At 36.4% G+C, this 12,462-nt stretch overlaps 2 protein-coding genes across 6 annotated transcripts in view; both read right to left on the reverse strand.

Annotated features, from left to right (window-relative positions):
* Positions 1-5,815, reverse strand: part of LOC109335773 (structural maintenance of chromosomes protein 5) — a 31,992-nt gene extending 26,177 nt beyond the window's left edge. For 3 of the 5 annotated variants that reach the window (XM_019571973.1, XM_019571979.1, XM_019571959.1), the window contains exons 1-4: positions 5,545-5,814; positions 4,785-4,962; positions 4,545-4,698; positions 3,743-3,816 (exon numbers count right to left, since the gene is read on the reverse strand). In XM_019571973.1, the coding sequence (XP_019427518.1) occupies positions 3,743-3,816; positions 4,545-4,698; positions 4,785-4,962; positions 5,545-5,585 (447 nt within the window). In that variant the 5' untranslated portion in view covers positions 5,586-5,814. Of the gene's footprint in view, positions 1-3,742; positions 3,817-4,544; positions 4,699-4,784; positions 4,963-5,544 lie in introns of all 5 variants that reach the window. The other 2 variants (XM_019571968.1, XM_019571950.1) reach the window with 2 other exon arrangements.
* On the reverse strand, positions 10,976-12,462 carry LOC109326848. The gene is made up of 3 exons (XM_019559726.1): positions 12,394-12,462; positions 11,534-12,310; positions 10,976-11,335 (listed from the first exon to the last, which is right to left on the reverse strand). Exons 1-3 carry the CDS (start codon positions 12,460-12,462, stop codon positions 10,976-10,978), a joined length of 1,206 nt encoding a protein of 401 aa, XP_019415271.1.

The raw sequence follows: 12,462 nt of genomic DNA on the forward strand, positions 1-12,462 counted from the left end.
GCTTTGCCCCAAAAATGTGCATGCAAGAGGTTGACATGAGAGTGAGTGGCCAAAAATTGCAGAGCCTTTTCGTTGCTACAGAAAGAGGGAAAGAGGAGGAGAGGGTTTCACACGTTTTACTGCTGCAGAATGTTTTATTTTACTGCTACTCCAACTTTCTCCTAATGCATTTATTTCTAATCATATCTTGTCTAGTTTGTCGAATCTCTATGATATGGCTAGAAAATTCTCCGACCAAAAAAAACTATCTTGGTTTTAGTGTTTTCCCCGCTTCCCAATCCTGAGTATTATCCAATGACAACCAAGGTTTACCCCACTTGTGGGACCAGCAACATGGAGCAAACAGACACGCGAACTTTTTAACATTTTCATTATCAATCCCAACTAACAAGCTTATATTATTTAAAACTAAAGAAAATAAATGTTTTTAATTTCTATAATGCAATACAAGCCCCCATGTACCTCAACATCAGAAACTAAGAGTGGGAAGTGCATCCAGAAAATAATTGAAATTCAAATTATTTTCAGGATTGAAATCATAGAAAAGCATCTCACAGTCATAAAAATAATAATGCACAAAATTTAGTAATGAATCAAAACACAATCCAAGCATCTACATCAACACAAGGTTTGAGTCTCACACCAAACAAAACATAGAATGCTTTAATGAGTATCCAAAACATTGTTGAGAGAGAAGAGAGAGAGAATAGAGAGTAACCGAATATCAGAAATGTTATTATGATTGTTGAAGTATAACAATTAGTTATCAGTTATATACAGACATATAGTTCTGATGTAATAGCAGGATATACAACTGGTAGTCTTCAACGTAGTAACAGTTCCCAAATCAGCCTCTACTGACTCAGCAGAGGCATAATACACAATGAACTAAGGCTTACACAGATAACTAGACTTATAACTGAGCTAGTTCTATAATTCACCCCATGATAATATAACTAAGCTACTTCTCTAAAACAACCCCCTGAAACTGAGGGTGTATGGCAAAAAGCAAAAAGTCAATAACTTTGAGCTGTCATCTGAGAGCAGCAAATCTAGTTGGATGATAAAGCCTAGGTCAAAATATTTGCAGTCTGAAACTCAGGGAATGAACTTGACTTGAAGGGTATTGTCCTGAACACTGTCCCTAACAAAGAAAAGGTCTAATTCAATGTGTTTTGTTCTTGAATGAAGCATGGTTGTGGGCCATAGAAACTGTGCTTAAATTGTCAAACAATATAAGAGGAGCAATGTAGGCAAATTTGGGCTCAGTAAGCAAGGACTGAACCCACATGATCTCTTGTGCTGCTAAGGCAAGGCAGGACTCAGCCTCACTGTTGGACTTAGAGATGGTATTCTGCTTTTTAGACCACCAAGTAACAAGATTAGGGCTCACAAAGATGAGAGCACCAGATGCTGACTTCTATCATCTGAATCTTTAGCCTATTCAGAATCACAGAAGGCTAGTAAGGACAAAGGACTAGCAGAAGAAGCTAAGTTCAAATAAAGACCATGAGTAAAGAGTTGGGATAGGTCTGCTGACCAATTATCTTCTAAGGGTTGGGATAAAAAACTGACAGACTCTAATCATAATAAAGTGATATATTGTCTTGTTACTATGGCATACTGAAGGAAACCAACAATTGATCAGTAAAGAGTTGGGTCGTGAAAGTAGTTAGCTCCTTCCCTAGTAAGCCTACTGCAAAAGGCCATCGGTGTAGATATTGGCTTTATTGAACCCATATGTGCTATATCAATGAGATCTCTAACATGCATGGATTATGAAAGAAATGAAGAGCCATCTGAAAGGTGTTTCGCTTATATGCCATGAAAGTAGTCAAGTTTTCTAAGTTGTTTAAGAGCAAAAGTGGCACTTGGATCCTCAATTAGTTTCATGACATGTGAAGGGGGGCATCTTGTGACAATAATGTCATCAACATACAGAAGAACATTGATTTTGTAAGTGGATGAACTGTGTATGAACAAGGAATTGTCACATTTGCTGATGTGAAACCCATAACTAAGGAGAATGCCCTTAGGGCATGTTAGCGAGTTGAGTTTTAGAGGGAAAGGGAAGACTTCAAAGCCATCTCACAGGTGTATCGTCTCTCTGGAGGCCCTCTTCCTTCCCCTTCAAAACCCAACTCGCAAACCCTTAGTCTCTCAAACCACTGCATAGGTGCTTCTTTAGACCATAAATGGCTTTATATACCAAAGAATATATGGTGATTTATAGTGTAAAGAGGGAGATGCTAACATATTGATTTGAAAAACAGCAATAGTAAATACATGTTCCCAAAGGACAAAGGTAAAGACTAAACAAGTATGTACTAATAGAGCATTAGAGCTAGACCTGTCTCAACTATATGACAATGCTTCCTTTCTTTGGTACCATTTTGGTGATGTGAATGGGGGCAAGTTACTCTGTGAATAATGCCCAGTGATTGTAGATAGGAAGTGGATGGTCTAAACTCCCATACCCAGTCACTTTGAATTGATTTACCAAAAATATTAAACTGGGTTTGAATTGAACCATGTTAAGAAAATGTGTTCAAAAACTTGAATAGTGTTAGACTTTTGTTTAAGCAGAAAAGCCAGGTATGTCTAGTGGTGGCACCCACAATGGAAAATAGTATCTGAAACTCAAGACAGAATACACAGGGGCAAGGGCCCATAGGTCAAAATATAAAAGTTCAAAAGGGATTTGATAGCCATTGATGAATGAAGGAGCAGGCAAACTGTGGTCTTTCCCCATACAACAAGCAGAACAAAAAACTTAGTACAGTTTTATTTGATTGTGGTATCTTACATTGAGTCATTACATGATGAACAATAGATCCATGGAGAAAGACCGAAGTTGCAATTGCAATTGTCTACTTCTTGCTTTGGTAGGCATGAACCTTCTAGGTTGAAATGCTTTGGAAAGAGAATTAAACAACCATGAGAAGATTATGATCATTAACACAATCATTATCGCCTTTATCGGTGAGGTACCTACCTATGAGGAATTGGAGGTACATGAACAAATTGTTCAGCGCAATTAGATTTTAGCACCGCTTCAATGACCTGGCCCCAAATAAGAAAGTTCTCGTCAGTTAATTGCGGATGGAAGAGGGAGAGTGGGAGAAGAAGGTGGAGCAACGGAAGATGGTGGTGATGGAGTTCTGGAGGTTCCATGAGGATTGATTGCAGTGTGAGCCATTGTGCAAGTGGTACCGTGCAAAAAGATCTAGGGTTGAGAGAGAACACAGAGACTGGAAAGTAATCGGATATCAGAAATGATACTTCACAGCTGGTAGTATTCAACAGGGTAAATGTTCCCTTATCAGCCTCTCCTAACTAAGCAGAGGCATGATCAATAATGAACTCAGGTTTAAACAGATAACCACTATAACTATGCTACTTCTCTAATATTTCTACTACAACTCATCAAATGAAACTTATGGGTGCAAAAGTAGGAAGGAACCCTCATCTTATCTCCAATCAAATCAAAAGAGAAGGGTGGCATGAAAACAGCCATAAACGAGCTTCTACAACATTCATGATCTAAAACATGTAAGTTTATGAGGAAACCAAAACACCAGAGAAGTCGCATCTAGAAGTTGATCTCAATTTGAACACTGTGATCTTCTTTCGAAAGTGAGAAATTCTGGATAACTAAAATATTCATATAACAAAAAGCTAGTTGCTTTCTGGAATAAAAATGTATGCAACAAAATGTATTGATTGTAGATTATATGCTTACTTGAGTCAAATTATTAACTTGGATGTTAAACCTTTGAATGGTTTCAGCAACATCTTTTTTGGGCACTACATTTCCTGAAATGAGCACATTGACAAATCACATAATTATTTCATCATATTGTTCAAAATTTTCTCATGAATGATTTAAACTATGTTCTTTTAGCAGTTAGCACATGTCATACCCAAATATATAAATACTCATCATATAAAATTGGAACATGGGAGAATCTGAATTGCTGTTCTTATAAGGCAGATTTGTGAGGGATGTAAAAAACTTTTGGTAGAAAAAACCACCGCAACCATTTTCACCGAATAATAGATAAAACTGCACTTTGCCCAATAAATTTGGTATCCTTAATTTAACAAAACCTTTAGAACAAAGAAAATTTTCTCCAGGGGGTATAAGGACAAGCCCAGTACACATAAAAAACCAAGAACATATTTTTGCAAAGATAGGTCTTCTAACATTGAGAAGCAAATACCACATTGTTTTTAGAACTATATTCTTACATGTGAATAATAAAACCCAAAATCATGAAAATTGAGACTAGAAAAACTTCTTAACAATTTATATGTAAATGTGGGTAGGACTAATTCAGCAGATATTTGTTTAAAACGGTGAAGAAATAGATAAAAATAATGGACTCAACTCAGCAGCCAGCACAGTTTTTACTATCCCAGAAACCATCTTTCTTTTAAATTACAGTTGACCACAATCAAAAGATTTAACAATTAATGTCAAAATAATAATAATAGCATTCAATAAAATTATGTGTAGATATCTAGAGTACCAAGAAGCCAACCATTTAACAACCATTCAGACTTGTTGTTTTTATTAATTTTACGTGTAATGGTAATACGTTCCTCTTTATGGTCCCCTCTCAATGTAATTGTAATGTAGCCAGACTCTTCTCCGTTCTTCACGTATGACCCAATACTCGTTGCTCGCCCGAGTGACTACAAGAAACAGTCTTTAGACAATGTTTTGTCAAAAATAAAAAATCAAGAAAACTATGTTCATGTGCAGTAAAACACAAACCAACCTGGGGCTCTCCACAGAGGCCAAGAGCAATAGCACATACAAGAGAACTCTTTCCAGACCCATTGGGTCCAACAACAAGATTCAATCGAGGCCCTGGTTTGCATTTTAGGTGCCCAAAGGTCATGAACTTATCAAGCTCAATCTCAAGAATGTTTCCAGGCATATAATCATCTTCCCCCCTGAAATAAAGCTTGAAATATCAACTCAGTAACCATTTAGTAATTTGAAAAAAAAAAATTATATAAAAATAGAAAAAATGATGAACACAAGGAGATACACATAATTTTGAAACAAAGTATGATTTACTCATTATGAACTCCCTAATACCATAGGTGGAGCATAAGTCCATAAAAGTAAAACAGAACCAGTAGGAGCATGTTTGGAATTTGGAGGGATTTGAATTTCCAAATTGAAAAAAATCAAAAAATGTTTTAACAAAACGAATAAGTCAACTCACTTGCTTTTTCACTCTCAATTTGAAATTTTCTCAATTGAGGGGATATTTACTTCAAATGAAAAGTAACCCCTCCAAAACATAACCTAAGTGACAATTGAGTTCATGCTGTTTCATACCCTTACGTGTTCACAATTCCAACAAAATATAACAATGATCAAGTTCAAGTTTCCAACTTTCATGACTCCAATTCATTTTCACTTAACACGCCATGGATTAAGAACAACACTAACAACAATGACATTGCCCTAAAAGCCGAAAACGGTTTGCAGGGAAGTAAGAAAAGGAACTAGAACATTCTACAAACCTCGTGATTTTGGAGCGCTTAGAAGGACGACGTTCCGCCATTGCTCAACTGATTCCGAAAATTCGAACCTTCTGGAATTGGGATACAGGAGCAATAAATTAGGGTTAGAGTTCAAAAAGAGTGAGAAAAGGAGAATGAGACGAAGTTTATAGCACACGAGCCAATCGACGCTGTGGCTGTGGCGGCGGCGAGGTTAGTGAGTGAAATTGTGGCGGCGGCGATGTGCTCGTTCACGGTGGGGATTTGAGATAGTGAGTGAGATTGTGAATGTAACAAGGTTTGGCGCCAATATGTATTGGGTTTTGTGCATGATGCTGCTCCGGTTCACAAAACTCCGGTTCAAAATAAATGTGGAGCATTAATAGTTTACCTTTTTCATTAGTACCACTGTACCAGGTCCCTCGTGTTTTCATTAGAATCAATTGAGTTTCTAATAAATTTATGAGTTTTGAGTATTCTTTTAGTTTTTATATTTATGTAAATTATTCTAATGTATATATATTTTACATGTTAATGCATGAGAGATAAAAATAAAAAATATGTTCATCGTAATTAAATTAAACAAAATATGGTATATTAAGGACACAATTCTGAATAGTATATGAGTCAAGATATCAACATTGTGTTTGTTCGTTACAATATAGTATAAAAGTTATTAGAATAATATCTCATCAGAATTATTGATGCATTTTGTAACGAACCAACAATAATAAACGGGCATTCACTCCTATATTATTGGATTTGTCTTCATGATATAACATATTATATTTAATTTAATTATTACATTTATCACCTTTTTGTTTTAAAATATATTTCTCATGCATATATAGTTAATGTGATGTATGAATATAAATAGATGTGGTTTATATATGTACAAAACAAATATGGGTTTCCCTTCAACAATATCTCGGGTACCAACGGATGTTGGTTCAAGTGGTATATGTTTGATTCCCCTTAAGCAAGGTCTCGGGTTCGAGTCTTGTAGATGGAAAAAATATCCGCTGGGAGAATTAGCCCCACATACCTGTGGATATTTTTTACTCGGACATGATTGTCTCTAGTGTGAGGATACCTGTATGAAACAAAAAAACAGAAATGAGCTGTTTATGTAATTTCAATAAAACATATGTTATTCATGTTTGTTAATATTAACAAGATGGCTCATGTGTCAGGTTATTGTAGATGTGACTATTACACGTTGAAATTTTTTGCCATGTCACTAAAATGATGTTTTTTCCAATTTTTAAAAAATAAAATAAAAAATGACTTATCTTCTCACCTCACTAGCTCCAAAAAAATATTTGTTTTAATCTCTTGAGATTTCTGTAAGTATCATATTAGTCTTTATTGATAAATGAAATTTTGAAACATAAATTGGGTTTTTCACCCTAGATCTTCACCTCCAAATCATCCCTATTAGTATCAAGTTATTTTTTAATTTATTTTAATTAAAAAAGTTTTTTCAATCCTTTTGATGATTTCAAGTTTTAATAATGTGACATGATTATGTCATTACTATTGAGTTTAACCATAGGTTTTTATATAACCGAGTTGATAAAGATAACAAGGTTGGGACACATGGTGGACATGTGAGAGTTTCTTTCTAGTTGATATAGCTTTTTCAATCCAGCATGAAATGAATAAGTACCTAGCTTACATAAGTAAATGATGGAAATTTCAACCCAATAACATTGAAAACTCTAACCGAGTATATGAAGCAATAACAAATAATGGCAGTAAGTAAGAATACACAAGAGACTTTTAACTTGGAAAACCTTCTTGATGTGAGAAGTAAAAACTATGGGCACAAGTCAGACAAACAAGCTCTAGTATGAGCAAAATAGGAATACAAGTGTGTCTCAAAAATATAGCACAAAACATGCTCAACATTACGGCATACAATAGAGCAACAACCTTGAAAATGATAACACAAAGTTGCAGAAAAAACCAGAAAAACAGTCACTATTATAGCTCGTATTCTACCACCTCGGACGACTTCTCACTGATCCAACAACTCAGAATGAAGTACCAGAAGTTGTGAACTTATTGTCCAAATTTCAGCCCATCCAACGATGAATGAAGACACAGTCGCAAATCTTCCACAACTGCTATGGGTTCTTGTGGGTTGAGTTCTTTCAACTTCTCTCTCATTTTTTGTATTGCCTCATTTTTTGTATTGCCTCATTTTTTCCTAAACTGATTTCACACATTTGCCTCATCTAACCCTATTCATTAGATTAAGTGGTAGAAGTGGGTTTTGCCCAATTAGGTCTTTCTCCACATAGGAAGGGAACCCAAACCCAATAGTAAAGTTTAAGCTATATGTCTTGGCATTATGTTAGTAGGGACTAGTGTGTTTTTTAATCGTGGTAGGGATGTTCAAGCAAGTAGTGAACTTTTGAGATGATAAATATGAAGTTGGGTTCGGGAATTATATCAACCAAAGGAGTTAGTGCTTAAGAAGGAGTTATATTAATGAAAAGAAAATGATATATTCTCTTAGTAAATATTCTTTCAAATCTTCATACATATAAGAAAGTTGTTGGAATGAGAAGAATGAGAGTTAAAGAAGAAAGAAGAAGAAAACGTGTTTTAGAAAGAATGTTAGAGGTAGAAGATGATGAATAGGAAAGTTTCTATTAATGGAATATGTTATCAACAACCAACAGAAATTTAATAATTTCCCTTCTACTTATAGTAAGTTCTAATAACCGGCCCATTTACAAAGCCCAAACATAACTAGCTGGAATTACAATTCTTTCCTACATCCTCCCTTAATTCAAGATGGTTATGCTAATCACTCCAAGCCTTCTCCTATGTGATTCAAACATTTCATTCCTTAGAGATTTTGTCAAGATATCTGCTTGTTGATTCTGTGAGGTACAGAATTCAACCTTCAAGTTGCCCTTCTCCACATGATCTCTTAAGAAGTGATACTTTGTTTCAATGTGTTTGTTGCGACCATGAGACACCGGATTCCTTGCCAAATTTATTGCAGACTGATTATCAATAAGAAGCAACATGGAGTCATTAGCATGAATCCCCAACTCCTTCACCAGAGAGTTTAACCACAAACCTTGGCAGCCCCCTAAGCAAGCAGCATTGTATTCGGCTTCACATGATGATAGAGCAACTACCTTCTGCTTCTGAGAACTCCAACTAATAGAAGCATCACCAAGCTTAAACAAGTAGCATGTGGTGCTCTTCCTATCATCCTTGTCTCCACACCAATCTGCATTAGTGTAGCCATGAATTATTTTCAAATTGCCTTCAATACTTGCAGGAAAGTGTACTCCAAAATCCATGGTTCCTTTGAGATATCTAAGCACCCTCTTCACTGCAATCAGATGAGAGTGTTTAGGTTTCTCCATATATCTACTAACCAAGCCAACTCCATAAGTGATGTCTGGTCTTGAGTTACAAATGTATCTTAGTGAACCAATCATCTGTTTATAGAGCCTAGGATCAACTGATTCATCTTCCAAGCTTTCTTTGTATAGACTTGTTCCTGCTTCTACTGGTGTGGAGGATGGACTTGAATCAAACATATTAAACCTCTTGAGTACATCAGAGGTATACTTCTTTTGATGCATTAGTATCCCTCTACTATTCCTTATGAATTCCATGCCCAAGAAGTATGATAGTGTGCTAAGATCAGTCATTTCGAATTCTGTTTTTAGGCTGTTCTTGATACTCTCAATCTCATCCATTTTGCAACCTGTTATCAGTAAATCATCCATATAGAGGCATATGATTACTGATGTTGCTTCAGGTGTACACTTCACATAAATTCCATGCTCACTTGTGCACCTTATAAGTCCTTGTTGAACAAGAAATGTGTCTATTCTCTTGTTCCATGCTCTAGGGGCTTGTTTTAACCTATAGAGTGCCTTGTGAAGTTTGTAAACCTTTTGTTCCTGCCCTGAGACTTCAAAGCCAGTAGGTTGGCTCACAAAAACTTCCTTGTCTAATAGACCATTTAGGAAACTGACTTCACATCCATTTGACTCAAGCTCCAAGTTTCAAGACTAGCAATAGCTATGACCAACCTCACTGTCTCAATTCTGGCCACTGGTGCAAACACTTCTCCAAAGTCTAGTCCAGGTTTTTGCAGGAAACCTTTTGCTACCAATCTAGCCTTATGCTTGGCTATTGATCCATCAGGCTTCAACTTGACTTTGTACACCCACTTCACTGAGATTGCTTTCTTTCCTTTGGGTAGATTTGTTAGTTCCCAAGTATTGTTTCTTTCAATAGACTTTATCTCTTCTTGCATAGCTTCAACCCAACATCTTTGCTTTACTGCCTCATCAAAAGTAATGGGTTCCATCTCTGCTAATAAAGCCATGTGAACCAAATCCCCTTCTAATGTGATTGAGTTATCTGAGAACACTTCAAAATCTCTCAATCTAGGTGGCAATTGTCTTTCTCTCTGAGGTCTTGCATCTGAGTTTTCAACCAATGTGTCTGCATTGTCTATCACATCTGTATTTAGTTCATCTATTGGACTAGCATTTTCAATGTTCATCTGGCCAGATCTGTTTGAGGCTTCTGGTTTTACATTCCAATCCCATGCTTGTGTCTCATCAAATATGACATCTCTACTGAAGGACAAAGAGTTATTAGTAGGGTTGAATACCTTGTAAGCTCCAGTTGAGTGGTACCCAAGAAAGATCAACCTTTCACTCCTATCATCAAGTTTCTTTCTTCTTACATCAGGTACATGTTTGTAACATATTGAGACAAAGATTCTGAGGTGTGCCACACTAGGCTTAATCCCTGTCCACATCTCCTCAGGTGTCATGCCTTTGAGTCTCCTTGTTGGACTTCTATTGAGCAAGTAGGTTGCAGTTGCCACAGCTTCTCCCCAAAACTGTTTTCGAAGATCCTTGTTTTTTAGCAAACTTCTTGTCATGTTTAGCACAGATCTATTTACTCTCTCTGCTGTTCCATTATGCTGAGGTGTGTATGGAGTAACTAATTCATGAATTATGCCTTCTCTTTCACAAAATTGATTGAATTCATGAGAGACATATTCACCCCCTCCATCACTCTTTAAGCATAACAATTTCATTCCACTTTGATTTTCAGCAGCCAACTTGTAACTTCTGAATTTAGCAAAGACCTCATTTTTCCTCTTTATCAAATAAATCCACATCTTCCTTGTATAATCATCTTTGAAGGTTACAAAGTAATTGTTACCTCCAATTGATTGTACCTCCATATGTCCACATACATCTGTGTAAACCAGTTCCAAGGGTTTAGTGGATTTGGTTGGTATGAAGGACTTGAAACTGTTCCTTGTTTGCTTACCAATGAGACATTCTCTGCAAGTTTCAGTTTCATTCTTGATGATAGGCATACCAAGAACCATACTATTCATGCTCAGTTGATGCATACTTCTGAAGCTTAAGTGCCCAAATCTTTGATGTCAAACCCAAGTTTCATCTACAATTGACTTCAAGCACTTGTGATCAGCTAGTTGAATTCCAATCTTGAAAGTTCTGTTTTGAGACAATGGAGCTTTCAAGATTAGATTCCCTTCCTCATTGTAGATCTTCAGCATTCTATCTTTCATGCATATATTGTACCCTTTCTCAAGCAATTGCCCAAGACTAATTAGATTGTTCTTCATTTTAGGCACATATAACACATTATAAATATAAGCTTCAATCCCATCCTTTCTTTTGATCACTATTTTGCCCATTCCTTCTGCTGTTATGAAACTATCATCAGCAAACTTGACTCTTGTTCTTACTGAATCATCAAGTTGTATGAACCAATCCCTGGCCTGTCATGTGATTTGAACGCCCTGTGTCCAGATACTAGCTATCTGCATCATCCTTTGTAGTGACCATCTGAGCTTCAACACCATCACTCAACATCAATTCTGTGATTTCATTTTGTGCCATCAGCAACACTTCTTCATCTGAATTCTCATCCTTAGCAAGTCTTGCCTCCTCAACTTTATGCACTCTTTTAGACTTACACTCAGAAGCATAGTGCCCATAATTCTTGCAATTGAAGCACTGAATTTTACTCTTATCTTTCTTTTTCTTGGCATTGTTCTAATAACTGTTCTGATTGTTCCATTTCCTGCTGATTTTGATATCAGATTGCTTAGAGATGAGGGTTCTGTTCCTTCCCTCTTCTCAGCTTGTACTTTATCAGATTCCTTCTTCTTTGCATTATGATAACTCATGCACTTCTTCTTGAACTGTGCACTTAATGCTTGTTGTGTGAGCCTACCATTCTGTCTTTCCATCAGTCTTTGCTCATGAGCTTCCAATGAACCTTGCAACTCATCTATCTTGATGGTTTCAAGATCCTTAGATTCCTCTATTGCAATTACCACAATGTCAAACTTGGTAGAGAGTGTCCTAAGGATCTTATCAACTATGCTTAGCTCATTCATTTGCTCACCACAGCCTCTCATCAGATTAATGAGGCTTCTGATTCTTGCAAAGTAATCTGATATTCTTTCATCCTCCTCCATCTGTAGCAGCTCAAACTGTCTTCTCATCATCTGCAATTTGACTTTCCTTACCTTTGTGCTACCACCATAACACTTTTCCAAGGTCTCCCAAGCCTCCTTTGATGTTTGTGCTTCTGAGATCTTGTCGAAGTTAGAGTGATCAACACATTGGTGTATTAGAAAGATTGCCTTGCAATCCTTCTTTACAGCTTCCCTGAATTCCAACTTCTGAGCTTTTGTTGGATTTTCACCAAGTTGTTGAACCCCATTTAGCACAACTTCACGGCACTTCTGAAAGCCAAAAAATTGCTTTCATCTGGATGGACCAGTGATCATAATTCTTCCCATCTAACATAGGAAGGTTCATTGCAAACCCATTTGAGGTTGCCATCTTCCTTTTGCGATTTGAATATTTTGTGTTGATTCATCCTTTTCTTTTTCAT

Source organism: Lupinus angustifolius, chromosome LG02, assembly GCF_001865875.1.
Source record: "Lupinus angustifolius cultivar Tanjil chromosome LG02, LupAngTanjil_v1.0, whole genome shotgun sequence".
Classification (NCBI taxonomy): Eukaryota; Viridiplantae; Streptophyta; class Magnoliopsida; order Fabales; family Fabaceae; genus Lupinus; species Lupinus angustifolius.